The 24,817-nt window shown below is 41.1% G+C and overlaps 1 protein-coding gene across 6 annotated transcripts in view; it reads right to left on the minus strand.

Annotated features, from left to right (window-relative positions):
- The window catches only part of Rad9 (cell cycle checkpoint control protein Rad9), an 822,739-nt gene that overhangs the window by 54,367 nt on the left and 743,555 nt on the right, over positions 1 to 24,817 (minus strand). For all 6 annotated transcript variants that reach the window (XM_067084341.1, XM_067084343.1, XM_067084339.1 and 3 more), the window contains one exon: positions 13,566 to 13,825. In XM_067084341.1, coding sequence (XP_066940442.1) covers positions 13,566 to 13,825 — 260 coding nt within the window. The remainder of the gene's footprint in view (positions 1 to 13,565; positions 13,826 to 24,817) is intronic.

The following is a 24,817-nucleotide window of genomic DNA, read 5'->3' on the forward strand; positions in this document are numbered from 1 at the left end:
TACTGGAGGGAACAGGTAGATCCTCTGCCACTTGTTCCAATCTATTGACATCGCATCTGTGGAGTGAGCCAGAGGGTCCAGGTTGGGGGCCACATAACAAGGAAGTTTGTGGTTGCTTTCTGTGGCAAACAGATCTACCTGGAGACCTGGGACCTGACTGCAAATCCACTCAAAGGATGTTTTGTCCAGGGACCATTCCGACTCCAGCGGAGTTGTTCTGGACAGAGAGTCTGCAATGACATTCCGAACTCCCGCCAGATGGGTAGCTGACAAATGCCACTGGTGCTTGTTTGCTAGGGAGAATATTGCTATCATTACTTGGTTGATCCAGCTCGACTTGGAACCTCCCCTGTTTATACAATGCACCACTACTGCACTGTCCAAGACCAGCCTTATATGGATTAGTCTGGTTGGACGCAGTTTCTTTAACGTTAGAAAGACTGCCATTGCTTCGAGAACATTGATATGGAACTGGCAGAACATAGTGGACCATGTTCCCTGCACTTTTTTGTGTTGAGAGTATCCTCCCCACCCGCTCAGAGAAGCATCCGTGTGAATCACTAATGCTGGAGGGGGGAACTGGAGAGGTACTGACTTTGATAAGCACTTGACTGTTGTCCAGGGCCGGAGTCTCTTCCTCAGTATTTGCGGAATTAGGGACACCTTGTCTCTGAATCTGATGTTGGCACGTCTCCGCCATACTCTGTTTATGTCTTTCAGTTTGGCTTTCAGGAGTAGATCCGTTATTGAAGCAAACTGAAGGGAACCTAAGACCCTTTCTTGGGTACAGCGGGAAGCTTTCCTGTTCATGAGGAATTGTCTGGTTGCTTTGGCTATTTCTTTCCGCTTGGCTGGCGGAAGAGATAGCTTGTGTGGGCGTAGGTCCCACTGGATTCCCAACCACTGAAAGCGGCTCTCCGGAACTAGGCGGGACTTCTCCCTGTTTATTTGGAAGCCCAGAGATTCCAGAAAACCGATTACTATGGTTGTTGCTTTCCGACATTCGCTGGCGTTGGGTGCCCAAATTATCCAATCGTCCAGGTATGCGGCTAGCATGATGCCTTGAGACCGTAGTTGCTGAACTACTGTATCTGCCAGTTTGGTGAAAATTCTGGGGGCTATGTTGAGCCCGAATGGCATGACTCTGAACGAGTACGCTTGCTTTCCTAGTCTGAACCCTAGGTAAGGAGAGAACCTTCTCGCAACCGGGACGTGATAACAGGCGTCTGAAAGATCTATAGAGGTGGTTACGGCTCCACGGGGCAGTAGGGTCCGAACCTGCGAGATTGTGAGCATGCGAAACTTGTCGCATTGAATGTATAAATTGAGACGAGACAAGTCTAGGATTACTCTTTGTTGACTGGAGCCTTTCTTCGGAACGCTGAACAGTCTGCCCTGAAACTTCAAGTGCCTCGCTTTCTTTATAGCCCTCTTTTGTAGTAGGTCCTTCACGAAGTCCTGGAGGGCTTTGGATGGTGATTGATGGAACCTGACTAGTGGAGGAGGGCCTCTGCTCCAGCTCCAACCCAGGCCCTTGGAGACTATGCTGTGGGCCCACAGACTGAAGGTCCATTGGTCCCGAAAATGATACAGCCTCCCACCTACCTGAGGAGTCTCACTGGGCGGGAGATGGTCTGCCTCCTCTGCTACCTCGGCCTCCTCTCCCTCGGGAGATGGAGCGAGACGCCGATTTGCCTCTAAAGGAGCCTCTGGCTCTGCTTCCCCTGGCGTTTCGGTTAAATGCCCAAAATGCCCCATGACTTTTGTATGAGGCATTGAACGCCGGAGACGTTACGTATGTAGGAGAGGCGAGCGTGTGCTGGGCTGGTTGAACCAGCACATACTGTGGCTGAGGCTGAGCCTTAGAGGTTGAAGGCTGGCCGGCTGGAGAGACCGGAACAGCCTGCAGCAACGTCTGGGTAGGAGGCCTTTTGAATTTCTTGAACCTCTTCCCGGGTCTGGGATGAGGTCCGGCGGACTCCGTTAACTTCCGCTTGTAGGGGAAACCCCAGCGGGAGCGGAGGCTTTGGTTAGCCCTGGTAGTTTCCGTCAGGACTGCGTCTACCTCTTCCTGGGGGAAGAGATTAGCCCTCCAGATGGAGCTCTTCATCAGCCTATTGGGCTCGTGCTGAATAGAAGCTGCCATAAAGATGTGTTTCCGGCAGTTCATCCGAGCCACTATGAAATCATATAGGTCCTGCTGGAACCCCGCCATTAGGGATTTAGTCAGGACCTGAAAGAGGGCTTCTTCATTATAGACAACCGAAGTTGCCTCCACCAAAGTCAGGGAATGTAGGGACCGACTTAACCTGCCCTTGGTCTCAGCTTCGGCCTTCAGGAGAGAATCTGGGATTTCCGGAAGCTGCTCGCTGAAGAGGGCAGAAGCGCAATCAGGGTCAAGCCTACCCACAGTAAAAGTGGCCGGAGCTCCCTTCCAAAAATCAGAATCTCCGGGGAAGACTAAAGAGGTGGGATCTGTCTCCCGGAGTTGTGGAAGGGGCTTGCCCTCAATGCCTGCCTGACTGGTAAGCAGGGCTACCATAGTCGTGCAGGGGGTGGGGATAGTATCTCCCACTGAGAACATCGTAAACGAACCCTTGACCAGGGTAAGTTTCGTGTTCTCAGCTTGCCACTCTGTAAGCGTGCGCAACAGGGTGGACTGAGCCTGGTCCCTTGGAAAGATGACAGTTTCTTTCGGGACCTTGTCCGATCTTATCCAGGCTTCCTCGGTAAGCCTGGCATAACCTGGGAAGGGGGGCAGTAAGCCAGGTGGGAAGAACTCTAGTTCCTCCAACCTGCGAGTACCCAGACCTTCGATGGTAAGGGTGTCTTCATGCTGAGGCGCATAAAGAGCCAGGCGCCAAGGGTTTCCCTTATTGAAGGGGGGAAGACCGGAACAGCCAAGGGCTGAGCGACTGTCCCAGCGCGCATAAACCCTGAGATCAAGCTCTCCTGGCTTTTCACCTTCTCTGCTAGGGATTTAACAGAGGCATTTGACGACTTCAGATCGGAAGACAACTGGGAGGAGAGTTGGGTCAACTTCTCTTCCACCCTCTTGTCTAACTTCTCCATAAGAAGTTCAGCAAATGACTCTGGGTCAAAGGAAGGACGAGGGGGACTCGCCTTACCCTGCTTGGATCTCGATCCCTTTCCAGAGGGGGGGCGCCTTGCTCGTGGACGGCACGGGGCTAGGGGCCCGTGATGACTTCGAGGGAGCACCGGAGCGCTTCTGGGGTTTAAAGGACTTGGACAAGGTCTTCGTTTTCACAGATTTTACCTTGGGGACAGTAGACCTTGACCTGTCCTCAAGGTAAGAGGATTTTCCATCCAAACCCTCTAAAGGAAGAAACGGAAGAGGAAGGAGAGCTGAAGAGAGGATCGGAAGTTTCTGCCTCACTTACCCCGTTACCTTGGTCCGGGTCGACGTTCATGGGTTCCAGGTTGAGGTTGATCGCCGCAACCTCCTCTGCTACCTCTCCGCAAATGGCCGCTTCTTCGTGGGAGGGTTCCGTCATCTCCCGGATCCCAGCGATCAAGGGGGCGGTTACTTCCGCCGGGACGGACGCTGAGACCCAGGCGCCGGGGTAGAGGATACTGCAGATAGCTTCAGACAGAACGTAGGGCTTCCCCGACCCGACGTTCCTCCCAAAGCCACTGACCCAGGTCTTGAGGGTCAGCAGCGAAGAGTCGCCGGAGCTGCGGTCGGCCTGAAAGAAGGAGATTGCTAGTGACGAAATCTCCAACTGTCATAAATATATCAATAAAGGTCATAAACTCAAGAAAGAACAATGGTTAGGGAACAAGTGGCTTACCGACTCATTCAACACTTGCTCGTAGAGAGCGTAGCACACCTCACATCCGTCGGGGTGCCAGACAATCAGGTCCCCGACACGAACTGAGCAGCCGGAGTGGGACCGACACACTTCGTGTCCACAAGCCTGTTGCAGGACCGCCGTGCACCCCTGCTCCTGACAACGAACCATCTATAATGGAAAGATGATACATGAGTATGCTAATAAGGCGCGCCGGAGTAGGGTGCCGGAGCTTGGCCTTAATTTAAAAGGACTGACGGAGCATGCAATGGTCTGGTCAGACCCCGCCGGAGAGATTCCGGCAATAAGGGGTAAAACTAACATACATGTGTAAAACGATAGGGACCGCCGGAGTAAATCCGGAGTTACTAGAGGTCCAAAGTGTGAACATGCGTCATAAACAAAATAGCAGATTTACTAATACCCCCGGACACGGTCCGGTGGAGGTAAAGTAATATACAGCACAAAATGGTTAACCTTAGTGTTTGCCAAAAAACAACAGATATGATACAATGGTTATAAAATTCCGCTTAGTGCCGGGGGAATCGAGTTACACCATACTTATGGTGGCGGCGGAGGAGGCGGGGTGAGCGCCGTCCAACCACGCACCATACCCACCGGAGTGGTAACAACAGCGAGAGGGTAACAGGAGACCCGACAACACGGCGGAAGAAAGATCTGGCAAAAGTCAAGATAGATACCCAGGGAATATGGTCGATGTTCTAGATGTATAGAACAGGGAACAAAATAAGGACAACCATAGCTAGCAGAAGAGCGGACACCGAGACGGAGGCCAGTCAGGTGGATAACACTAACTGGATACCGTATTAACTCTCCACGGGGTGACGGACTCAAGAGAACGACAACCCCGGGCAGGGAGAAACTCAGTCACGCGCTGATGCTAATGAAGGGTAGGGTATAGGCAAATGGAGGGAACCTACAGTAGCGGCCAGAGAGTGGGAGGGCACCCCCCGGACGCCGATAGCAACCCCACTAGGCGTCGATCATGGGAGAACGACAACCACAGGGGGGGAGAATACTAGGAAACACTCCATAAGCTAAAAGGATGCAAAGAGGTGGTAATCAATATTGGTGGCCAGGGAAGTGGGAAGCACCCCCAGACACCAAAAGAACTCCCCACGGGGTGCCGATCAACAGAGATTGGCGACCCTGGGAAAGGGAGAACTAGGGAGAACCACTCAATGCAAAGGAAAGGGTAAGGAATGTTAGGCTAGCGACATGGAAAACAGGGTTAGGGCTCAGAGCACCCGACCCCAGGCACGCTTCATGATGTATACGAAGACAGCCAAGGGTGGAAGGGGGGAGGGGGGGTGGTAGGAGAGAGGGGGGCCCACGAAGTCAGGATGCCTGCCCCGACACCTACGGCTCGGATAGGAGTAGGCTACGAATAAGAAGACCCTCGCTATTCTAGCCTAACCCTACTAGGACTCAAGAGTCCAATCGGGAAGGACGAAATAGGGGGAGGGGGAAAACACAGGCCTAATAACACTCCTCCGAACCAGACGACATCATCGGGAAGGCACAGAATCATGAAACTCTCCTACTCACCCAACCCTCCCTCCAAGCTAGGGGAGGGAGCAAAGAGCCGTAAGGTAGCCTAACTTCCTAGGCTAACCTACCGAAGCCGACCAGCGGTTAAGAAGGCTAGCCTAGGAGGACAAACACGGGAACTATCAGACTAAGGTAACACTAAAAGTTAACCACATAATATATAATATAACGTACATAGCATATATGCAAATAGGAATTATATAATAAAAGACACATGTAGAAGGGCGATCCAAACCAAAAGCGATATGAGACGCGGATGGTAAAATGGCCGACCCTACGATCAAGCGTAAACAATTAATCCAAAAATATCAATGTCATCCGTAAACATATAAAAAGGTGAAAATAAATAGCATAACCGTACCATCTCAGAGAATATACCCGAGAGCTGGAGGAGGAGTGGGTCCAAGGATAAAATGGAATTATGATCACAAAGGCGAGAGGGGGAAATCTCATAGCCTAAGAGAGGAGAGGACCCGCGCCTCCCCAGGGAAGGGGTAATTCAGAAAAAACAAACTCCGACGAGGAGTGAATAAGAATTATGTAAAACACACATAAAAATATATCTCATATAAAAAGGGGGGAAAGTCCCACCGTAAACCACACAAGGACTGAAGGTTGCGTGAGGTCGGAAGCAAGGCGGCCGAGACCGGCGTTATATTCAATCCCCTAATTATTGAATTAGACGGTAAATAAGGAGCCTCAGCCGCCTACAAACAAACGGGAGATGGAACTCAACTTAGGTGAAGAAAAATCCTGGCTGGAAGACATAATGTCGCACAGAAAAAGCGCAAAAAAGCACACCAAAGAGAACAACAACAAGGCGTTGACGCGTGCTAAAACGGAATGCCAATATGGCGGCTGAGTTGTTGGTAGTCGGGGAGCTGGTGCGGGCGTTGTTACGGCACCTTGCTCTGGGGGATTTTGAGATTGGGAATATCTACAGGGCAGAGGCCTGTGGCAGTGACAACACTCACCCTTTCCTATACACGACTCCATTTTATGGAGCTCGCACTGGGGGTAGTAACCCCAGCATTGCATTTAGTTTTTCTCTGGTATGTTTAGCAATGAATTTACCTAGAAATGTGTACTAAGTGGCAATTTCACCGGCTGACACAGGTAAAGGCCCAGAAATATATATATATATATATATATATATATATATATATATATATATATATATATATATATATATATATATATATATATATATATATTATATATATATATATGTATAAATATATATATATATGTATATATATATATATATATATATATATATATATATATATATATATATATATATATATATATATATATATATATATATATATATATATATATATATATATATATATATATATATATATATATGTCTGTTGTAATTCAAAATTGTTGTAAATCAAGGTTTAACCAGTTAGTAAAGGTTCAGTAATTAATTTAAGGAATACATATATATATATATATATATATATATATATATATATATATATATATATATATATATATATATATATATATATATATATGTATATATATATATATGATTATTATCACTTTTGTACGTGATTCATTTATCACACATTACCACAGGTGAAAAATAAGAAACGGGGTGTAGGTCCTGACCGGTTTTCGACTTTATTTCCAAGCCTTTGACAAAGGACTGATACAGAGTGTGAGAAGTCACAAATATATATACTACAAGAACAGTACTGACGAACATACACAAACCGTTAGGGACTCCATATCCCCACTCAGGCCGGTGTCGAGGTAGGAGTGGCCTTTAAAACTCATTTGGCTAAAAATCACAATAGACTCTCTGGGGACATTGCTGATAAACAGACCATACCCCACCTCAGATCCACACCTGACAGGTGTCATGGAGGCGGAGTTTGGAAACTCATTAACATTACTACCCTCGTACTGTGTTTACAAATATGATAGTCCTATTTTCATACATCTCTACTGCCTACCTTAAAGTTTAAACAATTTACAAATTTCTTTTGATATTAAAGGATCAAGTTTATACATCCCTTGACTGATATTCATATTATGGTTGTAACTTTCTTTTATAAAGCTAGATTCAATGATGTTCCTTTCCAGTGCATTATTAGAATATACAATCCTTTTTGCCCCTTCCCAGTTGATAGCATGATTGTTCTCACTAACATGTACAAATATACCACTGTTCCCTTGTGCATACCTCACACATTTCTTATGTTGTTCAATTCTTTTTTCCAGTGCTTTCCCGGTTTGGCCAATATAAAAGTTGTCACAAGACTTACACGGAATTTTATATACACACCCTTTAGTATTGTCTGGGGAGTTCTTGATAAGTACATTTTTCATTGTTGTATTGTTCTTAAATGCGACATTAACACCAAAATTCTTAAGAAGATGAGGGATATCTTTCATATTATTATTATAAGGCAAAACAAGCAAATTTTTTGTGTTGTAAGGTTCTTTCTGGTTTTGATACATAGTCTTTTTTGCCGCTTCAAATGCACTGTTTAATACACTATCAGGATATTTCAATTTTTTGCCTGCATTCCTAATCTTATCTATTTCATCATCAATATATTCAGGGCTACATACCCGTAATGCTCTTAAAAACATAGATGAAAACACTGACTTTTTAACCTTATTGCTTTGTCCAGAATAGAAATGCACATAGGAAGAAATATTAGTGGGTTTTCTATACACACTATATTTAAACCCACTACTATTTCTTCGTATGAGGACATCCAAAACGGTAAGCACCCATCATTTTCCATTTCCATCGTGAATTTAATTGATGGTACTAATTGATTTAACTTGGCAAAAAGTTTTTTACATCTTGGTTCCCTGGCCATACACAAATTATGTCGTCAACATACCTAAACCATGTTACATTACGTGGGATTATGTTGTTTAATATCTTCTTTTCAAAAAATTCCATATATAAGTTACTTAACACTGGGGATAGAGGGTTTCCCATTGCCATACCAAAATTTTGTGAGTAAAATTTACCATTAAATTCAAATTTACAATCTTTTACACATAATTTAATCAGTTCAATTAAAGTACTTTTAGAAAATGGGATATCCAGCTGTGTGTTCTCTAACAATTCAGATAAAAACGCCATCAGATCATCTATTGGCACCTTTGTGAATAGTGATACAACATCAAAACTTACAAGCCTGGATTCACTATTAATCTCTACACTATTTAGTTTATTTATCAGGTCCACATTATTCTTGATATTTGCATTTGAGATGGTACCTACTAACGGGTTAAGAATATCTACTAAGTACTTCGCTAGCTTGTAAGATGCGGAACCAACTGAACTGATAATTGGCCTGGCAGGAAAGTTTGCTTTGTGAGTTTTTATTGTACCATACATGTATGGTAGCGATGGAGAGGTCACACACAACTTCTTTTTATAAGGCTTTCGTTACCTTTTAACAGGTTTTTCACTTTCTTATTGAAACCACTATTCATATTGTCTATCGGGTTCTTATTTAATTCTTTATATGTGTTATCATCACCTAAAAGATTTTGCATTTTTTCTATATATTCACTTTTATTTAAAATTACAAGGGCGCCTGATTTATCTGCTTTTGTCATGTGTATATTTTTATCTTTTTTTCAGTTCATTAATAGCAACCATAAATCTTTTGGGGACGTTTGTGGTGTCTGATTTTTTCATACTTCCATAAATCACTCCCCTTTAACCATGTTCACTTCTTCATTCGTTAAATCACTATATTTTTCCAAATTACACAGTCCTTTAGTTATTTCCACACTATTCCTTCCGCCAGAGATAAAGCAAAGTTTAAGCCGTAGCCTAAGGCACTAGTTACATTTCTATCCAGCTGTTTGTTTGATAAGTTGACGACACATTCATGATTGGCGTTGTTGGTCCAAGGGCTTCTTTCAATCAACAGTTTCATTTTATTATCGTGTTTACTTTTCAGTTTCCGATACACTTGATTCCTCATCTTCACATGACAATATTCACGTAGGGAATCTCTCCAATCTGGTGGTATTGAGGCTTCAAAATGTCGTCTTTTTTCTCGTGAGATCTTCAAAGTTCTTTTGGTTTCCAATGTTTTGATGTTGATATGTTTTTCCAATGGTAATTTTATATGGCACGTTGTATTTCACCAAGGGTTGGTCTTCTAATTTCAGCAAGGAATTGGTTATGAACGATCTTGGTATCACTTGTTCATCCCGACATTCACGTAAAAACCGCAGGTGTTCCTTTGTTGGTATGAGCTGAGTGAGGGCGTCGGCAAATTCTCTGACGGCATATTCCAAGATGGGGAAAAGAACACAGAAAGATCGGAAGGAAATGGTATCCATTGATGATTATTATCACTTTTGTACGTGATTCATTTATCACACATTACCACAGGTGAAAAATAAGAAACGGGGTGTAGGTCCTGACCGGTTTCGACTTTATTTCCAAGCCATTGACGAAGGACTGATACAGAGTGTGAGAAGTCACAAATATATATACTACAAGAACAGTACTGACGAACATACACAACCATTAGGGACTCCATATCCCCACTCAGGCCGGTGTCGAGGTAGGAGTGGCCTTTTAAAACTCATTTGGCTAAAAATCACAATAGACTCTCTGGGGACATTGCTGATAAACAGACCATACCCCACCTCAGATCCACACCTGACAGGTGTCATGGAGGCGGAGTTTGGAAACTCATTAACATTACTACCCTCGTACTGTGTTTACAAATATGATAGTCCTATTTTCATACATCATCTTAAGAACCTTAAAGTTTAAACAATTTACAAATTTCTTTTTGATATTAAAGGATCAAGTTTATACATCCTACACCTTGTTTCTTATTTTTCACCTGTGGTAATGTGTGAATATACATATATATATATATATATATATATATATATATATATATATATATATATATATATATATATATATATATATATATATATACAGTATATATAAGAGCCAGTTGTGATTCAAACTTTTGCAAGTCAATGTAAAATCAGTCAATACAGGGTTCAGTATTTAGTTTAAGAATATACAGTATATAGATATATATATACTGTATATATATATATATATATATATATATATATATATATATATATATATATATATATATATATATTCATTAAAAGTAATTGCTTTAGCAGCATCAATAAGATTTTTGCAGGAATCTTCATATTGTCGGGGTTCTTTCCGACTCTCTTGTATCAATCTTTGGTCAAGAATACACAAACTTCTGTTTTCCATTTATTGCTTTACATCACGACAGCTGTTTCACCACACTATGGCATCTTTAAGTGACTACTGGCTTACAATTTCGTTTGACAATAATTTTATTTCTCCATGCAGATGAAAGAGTAGATCTAAGCAGTGATTGGTCTAGGGATTAAGGGGATAAACTACTTTTGGGGTCGAAAGCTTTTGGCGCAACTTCCATATGTGGAAAGAATATTCTAATTATAAAACAGTATGTATAGAATTTTTTCTTCATAATTGTGTATGAAATTTACTAGTTCACCAAGGAGATGAGGAAAGCTGCCAAAGAACTATGTAACAACCCGGACATCATCAGACGGAAAGGTGATAAATCATCTGTTTACGTAGTAATGAAAAAAGTTGAACATTTTGAAAAAATGGATAGGATCCTCTAAGACCCTTCCAAGTTCCAATGTTTGATGAAGGACCCTACCAAGGACCTCAGGAAGAAGATGTCAAGGCTTGTGACTAAGGCCAACAACCAACAAGACTATAAAATTCCCGAAAGTAATGGGTGACTATGAGCACGCTACTCTATGGGACCCTCAAAACCCACAAGACCATCAACCCCTCAAGCCCGTCATCTCTCAAATGGCATCCCCATCCTACAGCACAGTATAACAAAGGTCTTCAATAATCTTTCAGTGCCATATAGTCCTGATGCGCACTCACTGAAATCAGAGGTAGATTTCATTGACCTTCTACTGTACATGCAAAAGGACCTGATGATGGCATCCCCTCACTCAACATGGAAAGCCTGTTCATGAACGTTCCCGTCGAAGAAACGATCAGCATCGCCCTTGGTCATGTGTATAGGTCCAAAAACGAACTGCTTCCCATACCTGAAGATATCCTCCATGACATACTGAAGGCATGCACCATGCCCATCGAGGGCAAATATAGGCAAGTGGATGGAGTGGCCATGGGATCTCCAGTGGGGGTCCTTTTTTGCAGACGTCAACATGGCTACCGTTGAAGAGAGGACCTTCCGTGAACACCATAAGCCGAAGATCTATGGGCGGTACATTGATATCTTCACTACAATAGAAGCTGACGACACCATGAAAATAATGGATGGCCTTAAAAAGAAACTCAGTGCTTAATCTCACCACAGAGTACAGCCAGCAGAAATCTTGCCTTTCCTGGATGTCCTGGTTAAGCAACAAGAACAATTTAAAACTACTGTGTTAACAAAAGCAACGAATTCTGGCCAGTGTTTGAATGGCCGGGGAAAGTGCCCGGATTCCTACAAAGAGTCATTAGTCAGTGCTTATGTCAAAAGAGCACCCACTCTCAGCACTTCCAAGAGAGGTGTAAATAACGAATTAGACAGAATTCGTCATATATTAATAAACAATGGGTAAATGGATCACATCATCAAACCCACAATTAAAAAGAAAACTGATGAATTCTACCAACCAATCACAACGATGGCAGAAGAGAACCTGGTTATTTATCATTGCCTGCACTATGGGTCTGCGTATAAGGGGGAATGCCGCACACCACAAGGAATCATTAATAGAGGCGCAACACCCAGGGACCCCTACAAGAAAATTAACCTCAGGCTGTAAAGTAAATCAAATTGAGCAGTAGCCCTTATAATGAAACGTAGCACCGTCCCATGGGGTGAAGATGTGTACGAATGTGGTATATAAATTCATATATCCAGAGGAGAAGTGTAAATCTCACAGCAATAACTACATCGGACACACCATTGCGACCCTCCAGAGGCAATCGTTGGCTTACAGAAACCAAGGGGCCATACATCAGCATTTTATCGACACACATGATAGGAAACCATCCCTACAAGAATATTATTGATTGAAGGTCCCCAGGTCATCCATTAAAAAGTACCTATGGCTGTCTTTTAATAGTGGAAGCAGTCAGCATTGCCATTCAAAAACCAACTACTCTTAATATCCAGCAAGAGTCAGATCACATACTCCCTTCCAGCAGGAGGTATGCACGAGTGAATGCAGACCAGACAGTGCGCCCCCAAACGATAGACATATCGCTTCAGTCAAGAAATACAAGAGCACCCAGGGAAGCACAAGCAGCAACTCACGTCCCTGAGTCCCCACCCCACATGACATGAACCATAAACGTCAACTAGTAGTTGATATTTGCAAAATATGTTTTTGTATAAATAAACACATTATATTTGTAAATAAGATATATACACTCATACTATTTATTATACATTAAATACAACCACTGTCATACTTCATCATTTTTATGACTTTTCTCACGCATTCACTGATAAATTTCTTACACAACTATTAAGTAAATTCTATTAATATAGATATATATATATATATATATATATATATATATATATATATATATATATATATATATATATATATATATTCCCTAAACTATTTACTGAAACTCTATTCACTAACTTTACCTTGATTTACAACAATTTTGAATTACAACAGACTCTTGGTCCCTGAACTATGTTTTGAAGGTATAAGTCAACTGTTTAAATACAGTCTCCTATAATTTGGCTGTATTGTAAATAAATCTTAATGTTTTTCTTCTTCAATATAACCTGCAGTCTAGTATTTGTTACTTTAATGGTTTTAATTAAGTTTGTGAAAAGATGGAAAAAGAAAACATGGTAATTCTACTTGTCATTGTGAAAAAGTTAACTGGCATGTAATAACCATCTTAGTCCATTGGCAATGATTTTTGGGTGACATACCCATCTTTTACTTGATAACTTAATCCCTATTTTTACCAACCTTAACTTGAAAACTTACTCCCAATTACTACTCATTTTTTTTTACTAATACTGGACACTGCTATGAATTTTTTATTCCTCTAGTTTGGCAGTACATCAGCTTCTGAAAATTAATGACACTGATACAATAGTATGACAAAATTTGAAATAGTGTTAAAATACCTACCTTTTTCTACATTTGATTCATTATTTAAGGGGCTAATGTGTTCAGATCTCCTTGAATGCAATACTGGACTTCTATGTTTTACAGTAGTGGGTGATAAGCACGATGAAATGCCTGATATTGCTTGACACTGGGTTGTTTGAGATACCTGCCTACTAACAGTCTGGCTTCGGGCAATCTGGGAATCAGCCTTTCTAGATAAAGTAGCCAAGACAAAAGTTGCTTCAAACACTGGGCTATTGTCACATACAAAGATGATTGGGCTGAAAGAAAATGAGATATTTGAAATAAACACAGGAAAGTTGATATTACATCAAGTAAAGTTTTATTAGTTCTGCCAATTTTGCAAATAAAAAAAACAATGCAAATTACAAAATATGGAATCATAAGACAAATTTCACATCTATTTCCCGAAATCAGAAATTTACTTGAGCCTGACTCCATAATATATGCGATTGTACCATAAAGAGTTAAAAATATATGATGGTGAGACTGACTGCTTGATATCAATAAGCTGGTGTAACAACACTAGGAAAAAATATATATACAGGATGCATATACTGTATATATATATATATATATATATATATATATATATATATATATATATATATATATATATATATATATATATTGACCAACCTGCACTGCCAGGAAAACTTAAGAGGACTAAAAATATTTCCCGTGATCTCCTTGTGCTGACTGTCCCTTTGTCCCATTTATTCACAGTATGGTAACTGTCCAGTTTGTGCAGGAATTACTGTAATAACTGTCCCATTTATCCAGATGTTACTGTTCTGACTGTCCCATTTATCCAGATATTACTGTAGTGCCTGTCCCGTCCATCCAGGTACTACTGTACTGGCTGTCCCTTTTATCCAGGTATTAGTGTGGTGACTATCTCTTTTATCCGAAAAACACTATGGTGACTGTCCCTTTTATCCATGTATTACTGTGGTGATTTTCTCATTTATCGAGTTATTACTGTGCTGTCTGTCCCTTTTATGCAGGAATTACTGTGGTGACTGTCCCTTTCATCCAAAAATTACAGTACTAATTGTCCCTTTTATCCAAATATTACTTTGCTGATGGTCTCATTTATCCATATATTATTGTGGTGACTGTCCCAGTCATCCAGGTAATACTGTGGTGACTGTCCCTTTTATCCAGGTATGACTGAACTGACTGTCCCTTTTATCCAGTTATTACTGTACTGACTGTCCCATTTATCCAGTCATTACTGTGCTGACTGTCCCTTTTATCCAGGTATTGCTGTATTGACTGTCCCATTTATCCATGTATTACTGTGATGCCTGCCCTTTTTATCCATGTATTTCTGTGCTAACTGTCCCTTTTATCCAGGTGTTGCTGTGGTGACTGTCCATTTTATCCAGACATATTACTGTGGTGACTGTCCCCTAGGTCTTAATGTGGTTGACTGTCCCATTTATCCAGGCATTCCTGTTCTGTCTGTGTCTTTTATCCAAGTATTATTGTTCTGACTGTCCCTTTTATCCAGGTATTACTGTGGTGGCTGTCCATTTTATCCAGGTATTACTTTGGTGGCTGTCTATTTTATCCAGACATTACTGAGATGATTGTCCCATTTATCCAGATATTAATGTGGTGGCTGTCCCAATTATCCAGGTATTACTGTTCTGAATGTCAATTTTATCCAGTTATTACTGTGCTAACTGTCCCTCTCATCCAGGTATTACTGTGGTGACTGTCCATTTCATCCAGACATTACTATGGTGACTGCCCCATTTACCACCCACTAAACCTAAACACAATGCCCCACTTAACTGAAACACCACCACTAAAACTAAGCATACCCCACTAAACTTAAATACACCCACCACTAAACCTAAACACATCCTCAGTTAAACCAAAAGACATCCCCTGCTAAACCTAAACATATACCCACTAAACCTAAACACACCACCACCCCACTCAATGCAAACACATCATTGATACAGAATTATTATTCACAGGAAAGTAAATAATTTTCAATAATATACTTCTATGGCATCGAGTACATTAAATGAGGTATGATAAACCTGTAGAGTTTACTTACCACATAAGTTACAAAGGGAAAGGGAAGGAGGAGGGGGAAGGGGAAGGGGTATGGGTTTGAAACCTACCCTATTACTGGAGTTGGGTCAAATGATGGCCACACTCCAAATTTTGTTTAGATTGGTCAAGTGGTTACCACATAAGTTACAAAGGGATGGGGGAAGGGGGAACGGGTCTGAAACCTGCCCTATTATTTAAGTTGGGTCAAATGACAGACAAGTGCCAAATTTTGTCTAGACCGGTCAAGCGGTTACCACATAAGTTACATAGGGAAAGGGCAAGGGGGATGGGGGGAAGGTGGTATAAGTTTGAAACCCTACCCTATTATCTAAGTTGGGTCAAATGATGGCCACGAGCCATATTTTGTCTAGAGTGGTCAAGCGGTTACCACATAAGTTACAAAGGGAAACGGGAAGGGGGTATGGGTTTGAAACCCACCCTACTATCTAAGTTGCGTCAAATGATGGCCACGTGCCAAATTTTGTCTATATCGGTTAAGCGGTTTGGATTTCTACAGCACACAATGCTACGAACATACAAATTTACTGACATACAAACATACACACATTCACTTTTATATATATATATTTATATATATATAAATATATAATATATAAATTATATATATATATATATATATATATATATATATATGAGATATATAAAGATAGATATATAGCATATATACTATGTACATACATATATATATATTATATATATATATATATATATATACATATTATATATATATATATATATATATATATATATATATATATATATATATATATATTAGCTTAATGATAAATAATATTGCCAAGACCAGGAAGAACATTCTTTATTACAAGCTTGAGGTATAAAACCTCATCATCAGGCTGAAAAACCAATGGAGTCAAGGATGAGAATCAAGAAAATTACAATAAAAAAAATTGTCATAATAAATCTTCAGCAAAATACTAACGAAATATAAAATGAACAAGTAAATACATTTTAAAATCATGGGTGAGACGTAAATAACGAAAAATTAAAAATACAAACATAAAAATATGAAAAATAAAACTATAGTGAAATGTAATTAAACTTTACTGTTTGTGCAAAATATTTAACACCTAATTGAGTACCTTTATATATGAAATTACACGATAGCTAGTTGAATACCACCGAGTTGTTGTTCAATTTTCATCTTTTAATAGTCAGCGACTGTGAAATTAAAAGGTCCAGTCTGTTTGAACAAAAAGAACATCCTGGAAAAATCCAGGTCAATCCTCTTATATGAAAAGGATGGTCCTTTATCTAGTAGCTAAACTGTGTTCTGATAATGGCAGAAAAGGGTGGTTTGGAAAGGGGAAACCTAGTTCTAACAAAAAGACCTAATCACTGTAGTTCCAAAATTCTGTGTCTAATTTTTTTAGCGGGAAAAGATCCCACGTATCGTGACCACACTGCGAACAAGTGAACAAGTAAACGACACAGGAATTAAGGTCCACAGGCAGATCTTGAGTAGGCTTTACTCCCCCTCAAAAGTGATCTTATTGTAAAGGATATCGAAACAAACCGGAAACTGATTTGGGGAAACAATGCTTAAACCCCATTTCTTGTAACTTTTTTCGACCATATAGCTATGTTATGACTGGGGTAAGGCAATTTAATGCACTTTTACATCTTTACTAGCAGTACTGTACACTGTTGTCTGGGACAAAACTTTTTATTTAAAAAAGACTTTCAGGTTACTTTGTAAAATACAAAATGGATTGTATGAGTTTTCAGAAAAGTAATTCTGAGGAAAACCATATCTTGATGAAATAAATTAAAATCACAACAAACATTGTATATAAGCTATTAATCAAAGCAGGTATTGAGTTCATCTTATACAACTTTGATCAAAAAAACTGAGGTAATTCAATCCCAAGATAACCCTATAAACAGATTTTGAATGGGTCTTTTTCTGGTTTCACAAATGGCATCATAGTAGAACATCTCCCAAAGCTTTATGAAAATATGCTCTCAGTAAATTCTGTTAATATTGTTAATATGAAAAGTTTTCATGGTTAACCACTGTAATGTTTACTAGTAGATGATTTTGAAAACCATTCATCTGTGGCCCAAATTCATTATATTGTTCATTTCTAGTGTATGATCAACTTCAGCCCAGGGGTCAATTACTTGATTTTGGAACTGCACAGGGTCTATCATCATTTTTCTTTAAAACATTAGCAAAATGATTAGCAAGGTCGTTGCCACTAACTGGGGTCCAATACCTCACAAACACCTGATCTTTTAACTGGAGGTTGAGCATTTTGAGATTTTTAACTCTCTTCCAAACTAAAGTCAGAGGTGTTTTGAATCTAGTGAAGATATGAAATTTCCAAGACTCCTTTCATGCTTTTTAATATTTCAATGCAAAATGAGCTCTTGCTAATTCAACAGGTTAATAAAATTCAACACAGTAATGACTATAATAAAGCAGACCTCATAGTTCTATGACCATGGCATTTACAAGTCACCAGGGAACTGGTCGGTGGATAAATATGCCTGAAGTATATAAAAGTCATTGAGAACATCATCTAACCGAAGAGAACAATGAATACACCGGGAAAAACTTTTTAAAGTTATTGAATAATGGCTCCAGGAAGTAGGTACTAGCCTTGAAGATGGGTGATTTGAGGCTCACTCACCACTATTGGAAAATGGTCAATATTTATCACTCTCCCATCAAAGTGATATCGGTAGTTACATCTTGATAATTTGCCTGTTTGAACGTGAAAATGTGTGATTTTTATGTTTGATCCCCTATTTTTACCCTTTATGGAACACTTGATTAGTGACGTCTCACCTCAAAGATGACGTCATATCTCCCAGAATAAAAAGGGATATAACCATTGCCATTTTGAGGCTGTTTTTGCTGAAAGATTTGCCTTCATTTTTCCAGAAGCAGACAACTTTTAAGGCTAAAAGGTTATATGTCTATCCTGCTGGTGCTGGTGATGAAATATTTTGCATCCTCCAAAGCATGAAATGAGGTTTTATAGGCTGCAGGAGACACAAGCACCAGAACAAAGAATGCACCCTTCAACGAGGTAGGAACTTGGCAACGAAAAGGCACATGTTATAGCTGGGGAAATAAAACATTCAACTTAATCACTGCCTTTCCCTCCATTAGGGCCTCAAAATCACTATAAAGCAGGAGTACATTAAATACACTTTTGTGATATATATATATATCATCCTTGACTGAATTCTCCATTGGAATAGGAGTACCAGAAATCACTGCCTGCTTGAAGATAAAATCACTGTTTGAAGTTTGGCAAATGTCATTTTTTAAAAAAGTCCAAATCACTGCCTTTGCCCCATTAAAGAACAGCGAGGAGTAACAGAAATAACTGCCTATATCTTATTTTGAAACTCCATAGAAGCAGGAGTACCAGAAATCAAAATTCCTCCATAGAAGCAGGAGTACCAGAAATCACTGCTTATAAAAGCAGGAGGAAATCACTCCTTGTCTCCATAAAATGCCATTGCCTCCACATTGAAGCAGATCAAAGAAAACAGTGATGTTGCTGCATGTTAGCAAAAGGTACTGCAGTTGAGGGATCAAAACCAAAGCAGGAGTACCAGAAATCACTGTATTGAAAATGATTCCATTCAGAAGCAGGATAATTTTCCTTGAAATCACTGCCTTTGCCTCCATAAATGGCAGTAATTTTAACCAAAGAAATCATGTTGCAGCAGGAGTAATAAAAAGTCTGCCTTTGCCTTCACCACTGAATATAGTCCAGAAATCATTGCCTTGCAATACCATAGAAGCAGAGTCAAAATCGCTGCCTTTGCCTCCATAGAAAAAGGTTCATTGGACCAAAATCACTGCCTTCACTGAGCAGGTAATCATTTAAGCAGGAGGATATGCCTTTGCCTTCATATTCCAAAATCACAACCTTTGAAATGGAGTGCCAGAAATCACTCATAAAGAAATCATTTTTTCCATGATAGGAGTAACAAGAAATCACTGCCTTTGCCTCCATAACATGATATAAGCAGGAGTATATCAGATATATATATATTTCATATATAATATTGTAAAAGCAGGAACTGGTTTAAATCACTGCTCCCTGTATAAATGCAGAAATTACTGCCTTCATCCTACATAGAAAGTGAAGTCAGAATTGATGTGCATTTTAATCAGGCTCATTTGGTTTGGCAGAAGCAGTACTGTAGACTTCTATCACCCATAAAGCAATTTTGAAAATATGTTTTGATATAACGTCTAAAAATCACTGCCTTTGCCTCTGCAAAAAGTGAGTACCAGAACCTTCAACCACATTTAAATTGCTTTCCAACCACTTTGAATATGACTATAAAGCAGGAGTGCCAGAAATGTGGAATCCAGGTCAGAAATGCTGTCAAAAATAACAGGAGAAACCTTTTTCCATACAGGAGTACATGTGAATTTTTGAGTGTCAGAAATACTGTATGAACAAATTGGCCTCCAAAGATGGAGTACCAGAAATCACTGCCTTTGCCTTCATGGAAGCAGGAGTGCATGGTTCACTGCCTTTGCCTTAGAAGCTAGTAGAAATCACTTAAAACCAAAAATTCATCTAGAAGCAGGAGTACCAGAAATCACTTTTGCCTCCATTAACTGCAAATCACTTATCAATGAAGCAGGAGTACAGAAATCACTGAAGAAGCAGGAGTAACAAAATCACTACCCCACAGGGGTACCAGAAAATCACTGCCTTTCAACCAAATTTCTGGGGGATAAACAGAAATCACTGCCTTAGCAGAAGCAGCAAAAATCGCGAGCCAGGAGTACCAAAATCACTGCCTTTCCTTTTTATTTTGAGCTATTGTATTTTTTTGCCTCCATGGAAGCAGGAGTACAAAATCAAAGTATATAGATAGAAAGATATAACTTAATGTTTGCCTCCATAGAAGCAGGAGTACCAGAAATCACTGCCTTTGCCTCCATAGGCAGGATAATGCCTTCCTCCATAGAAGCAAGTACCAAAAATCACTGCCTTTCCCTAAAAGCAGGAGTTCACTTTTGCCTTCCAAAGCAGGAGTACCAGAAATCACTGCCTTGGAAGCAGGAGTACCAAAAATCACTGCCTTGCTCCAGGCTGGGGGAAATCATCTTGAAGCAGGAGTACATAGGCAGGAGTACCAGAAATCACTGCCCCCATAAATGACGCTCCATAGAAGCAGGAGTACAGAAATCACTGCCTTTGAAATTGCTGCATAAGCAGGATATCAAAAGGAGTACCAAAATCAAAAAAGCAGGAGTACCAGAAATCACTGTTATATCAGGGTACCAGGAATCATTTTAGAAACCAGAAATCATTGCCTTTGCCTCCATTACCAGAAATCACTGCCTTTGATACAAAGGAAATCACTGCCTTGCCTCCATAGAAAGGACAAGAAATCACTGAAAAGGGAGTACCAGAAATCACTGTTTGCCTCCATAGAAGCAGGAGTACCAGAAATCACTTTTGCCTCCAAACCCAGAAATCACTTTTGCCTCCAAGAAGAGGAGTACAAAATCACTTTAACTTTTCCCTAGAAGGTACCAGAAATCACTCTTTAAGACAGAAGTACATGTGATCACTGTTTGCCTCCAATTGAGTACCAGAAATCACTGCCTTTTCCATTAAGCAAAAATCACTGCCTTTGCCTCATAAAAGCAGGAGCCAGAAATTGCCTTTTGCCTCCATAGAAGTTACATTCACTGCCTTTGCCCCATAGGCAGGAGTACCAGAAATCACTGCCTTATCAGGAGTACCAGAAATCACTGCCTTTGCCTCCATATAAGAAATCACTGCCTTTGCCTCCATAGATCAGAAGAAAAATCACTGATTGCCTCCATATGAAATCACTGCCTTGCCTTAGCAAGGAGTACTCACATATGCCTGAGGAGATCACTGCCATTCAAAAAGCAGGACCATCACTGTTGCCTCCAGAAGCAGCATAGAAAACACTGAAGAGTGAAATACTGCCTTTGCCTCCACAGGAGTACACGTTTGCCAAGTACAGGAGTACAGAAATCATGTGTTTGCACCATCACTTTTTCCATAAATCACTGAAAAAATCACTGATGTCAATACAAACGATATCATTTTCTGTCTTGAATGGGTACCAGAAATCACTGGTTTCCAAAGAAGCAGGAGTGCTAATCACTAACATCTCCTTGCATAGAAGCAGGGAAGAAATCACTGCCTTGGTCTCATAGAAGCAGGAGTAAGAAAAATTGCCTTTGCCTTAATAAGGCCTTGCCTCCATGAAAAGTCTGGCATTTCCATAGAAGCAGGAGTATGAAATCACCACCCTCCATAGAAGCAGGAGTACCAGAAATCACTGCCTTATATCATTGCCGGTCCATAGAAGCAGGAGTACCAAAATTACACTTTTTCCATAGAAGCAGACTACCTTTGCCAAAGCAGGAGTGTCACTGCTCCTCCATAGAAAGGAGTACCAAAATCACTGCCTTTGCCTCCATAAAAGCAGGAGTAGAAATCACTGCCTTTGCCTCCATAGAAGCAGGAGTACCAGAAATCACTGCCTTGATAGAAGCAGGAGTACAGAAATCACTGCCTTTGATAAAGCAGGAGTACAGAAATCACTGCCTTTCCCTCCATAGAAGCAGGAGAAGTACCAAAAATCACTGCCTTTGCCTTCATAAAAGCAGGAGTACCAGAAATCACTGCCTGCCTCCATAGAAGCAGGAGTACCAGAAATCACCAGAAATCACTGCCTTTTCTTTAAGAAATCATAGAAGCAGGAGTACCAAAATCATGCCTTTGCCTCCATAGAAGCAGGGACCAAAATCACTGGTGCAGGTACCAGAAATCACTGCCTTTGCCTTCATAGAAGCAGGAGTAGAGGGAAATCACTGCTTTGCCTCCATAAAAGCAGGAGTACTCAGAAATCACTTATCCATAGAAGAGGAGTACCAGAAATCACTGCCTTTGCTCCATAGAAGCAGGAGCCAGAAATCACTGCCTGTGCACTGCCTTGCCTCCATAGAAGCAGGAGTACCAGAAATCATTACCTTTGCCTCCATAGAAGCAGGAGTACCAGAAATCACTGCCTTTGCCTCCATAGAAGCAGGAGTACCAGAAATCACTGCCTTTGCCTCCATAGAAGCAGGAGTACCAAAAATCACTGCCTTTGCCTCCAGGAGTAAAGCATAGAGTACATGGAGAGTGCCAGAAATCACTGCCTTGCCTCCATCACTGCCTTTGCCTCCATAGAAAGCCAGAAATCACTGCCTTTGGAATAGAAGCAGAGTTTCGAAATCACTGCCTTTTCCCTCCATAGAAGAGGAGTATCACTGCCTTTGCTCCATAATAGAAGCAGGAGTACCAGAAAATCACTGCCTTTGCCTCCATAGAAGAAGAAGCAGACCAGAAATCAAAATCAGAAATCACTGCCTTTACAAGTCCTCCAGGAGTACCAGAAATCACTGCCTTTGCCTCCATAGAAGCAGGAGTACCAGAAATCCTTTGCCTCCACAGGAGACACTGCCTTTGCCTCCAGATAGAAGCAGGAGTACCATCACTGAAGAAGCAGGAAGTACCAGAAATCACTGCCTTTGCCTCCATAAAAGCAGGAGTACCAGAAATCACTGCCTTTGCCTCCATAAAAGCAGGGATACCAGAAATCACTGCCTTGCCTCCATAGAAGCAGGAGTACCAGAAATCACTGCCTTTGCCTCCATAGAAGCAGAAGTACCAAAATCACTGCCTTTGCCTCCAGAAAAGCAGGAGTACCAAAATCACTGCCTTTGCCTCCATAGAAGCAGGAGTACAGAAATCACTGCCTTGGAAAATGGTACCAGAAATCACTTTGCCTCCATAGAAGCAGGAGTACCAGAAATCACTGCCTTTGCCTCCATAGAAGCAGGAGTACCAGAAATCACTGCCTTTGCCTCACTGCCTTGCCTCCATAGAGGAGTACCAGAAATCACTGCCTTTGCCTCCATAGAAGCAGGAGTACCAGAAATCACTGCCTTGAAATACACACTGCCTTTGCCCCATAGAAGAAACAGGAGTACCAGAAATCACTGCCTTTGCTCCATAGAAGCAGGAGTACCAGAAATCACTGCCTTGCCTCCATAGAAGCAAGAGTACCAGAAATCACTGCCTTGCCTCCATAGAAGCAGGAGTACCAAAAACTGCACTGAAATCACTGCCTTGCCTCCATAGAAGCAGGAGTACCAGAAATCACTGCCTTTGCCTCCATAGAAGCAGGAGTAACAGAAATCACTGCCTTTGTCCATAGAAGAAATCACTGCCTTTGCCTCCAGGAGTACCAAAAATCACTGCAGGAGTACTCACTTTTGCCTCCATAAAAGCAGGAGTACCAGAAATCACTGCCTTGCCTCCATAGAAGGAGTAAATAAAAATCACTGCCTTGCCTCCATAGAAGCAGGAGTGCCAAAATCACTGCCTTTGCCTCCATAGAAGAAGGAGTACCAGAAATCACTGCCTCCATTCACTGCCTTTGCCTTCATAGAAGCAGGAGTACCAGAAATCACTGCCTTTGCCTCCATAGAAGCAGGAGTACCAGAAATCACTGCCTTTGCCTTCATAGAAGCAGGAGTAACAAAAATCACTGCCTTTGCCTTCATAGAAGCAGGAGTACCAGAAATCACTGCCTTTGCCTCCATAGAAGCAGGAGTACCAGAAATCACTGCCTTTGCCTCCATAAGAGGAGCAGAAATCATTGAGTACCAGAAATCACTGCCTTGCCTCCCAGGAGTGCCAGAAATCACTGCAGGAGTACCAGAAATCACTGCCTTGCCTCCATAGAAGCAGGAGTACCAGAAATCACTGCCTTTGCCTCCATAGAAGCAGGAGTACCAGAAATCACTGCCTTTGCCTCCATAGAAGCAGGAGTACCAGAAATCACTGCCTTTGCCTCCATAGAAGCAGGAGTACCAGAAATCACTGCCTTTGCCTCCATAGAAGCAGGAGTACCAGAAATCACTGCCTTGCTCCATAGAAGCAGGAGTCCAGAAATCACTGATAAAAGCAGGAGTACCAAAAATCACTGCCTTTCCATAAAGCCTCCATAGAAGCAGGAGTACCAGAAATCACTGCCTTTGCCTCCATAGAAGCAGGAGTACCAGAAATCACTGCCTTGCCTCCAGAAATCACTGAAAGCAGGAGTACCAGAAATCACTG

The sequence above is a fragment of the Macrobrachium rosenbergii genome, chromosome 41 (assembly GCF_040412425.1).
Source record: "Macrobrachium rosenbergii isolate ZJJX-2024 chromosome 41, ASM4041242v1, whole genome shotgun sequence".
Classification (NCBI taxonomy): domain Eukaryota; kingdom Metazoa; phylum Arthropoda; class Malacostraca; order Decapoda; family Palaemonidae; genus Macrobrachium; species Macrobrachium rosenbergii.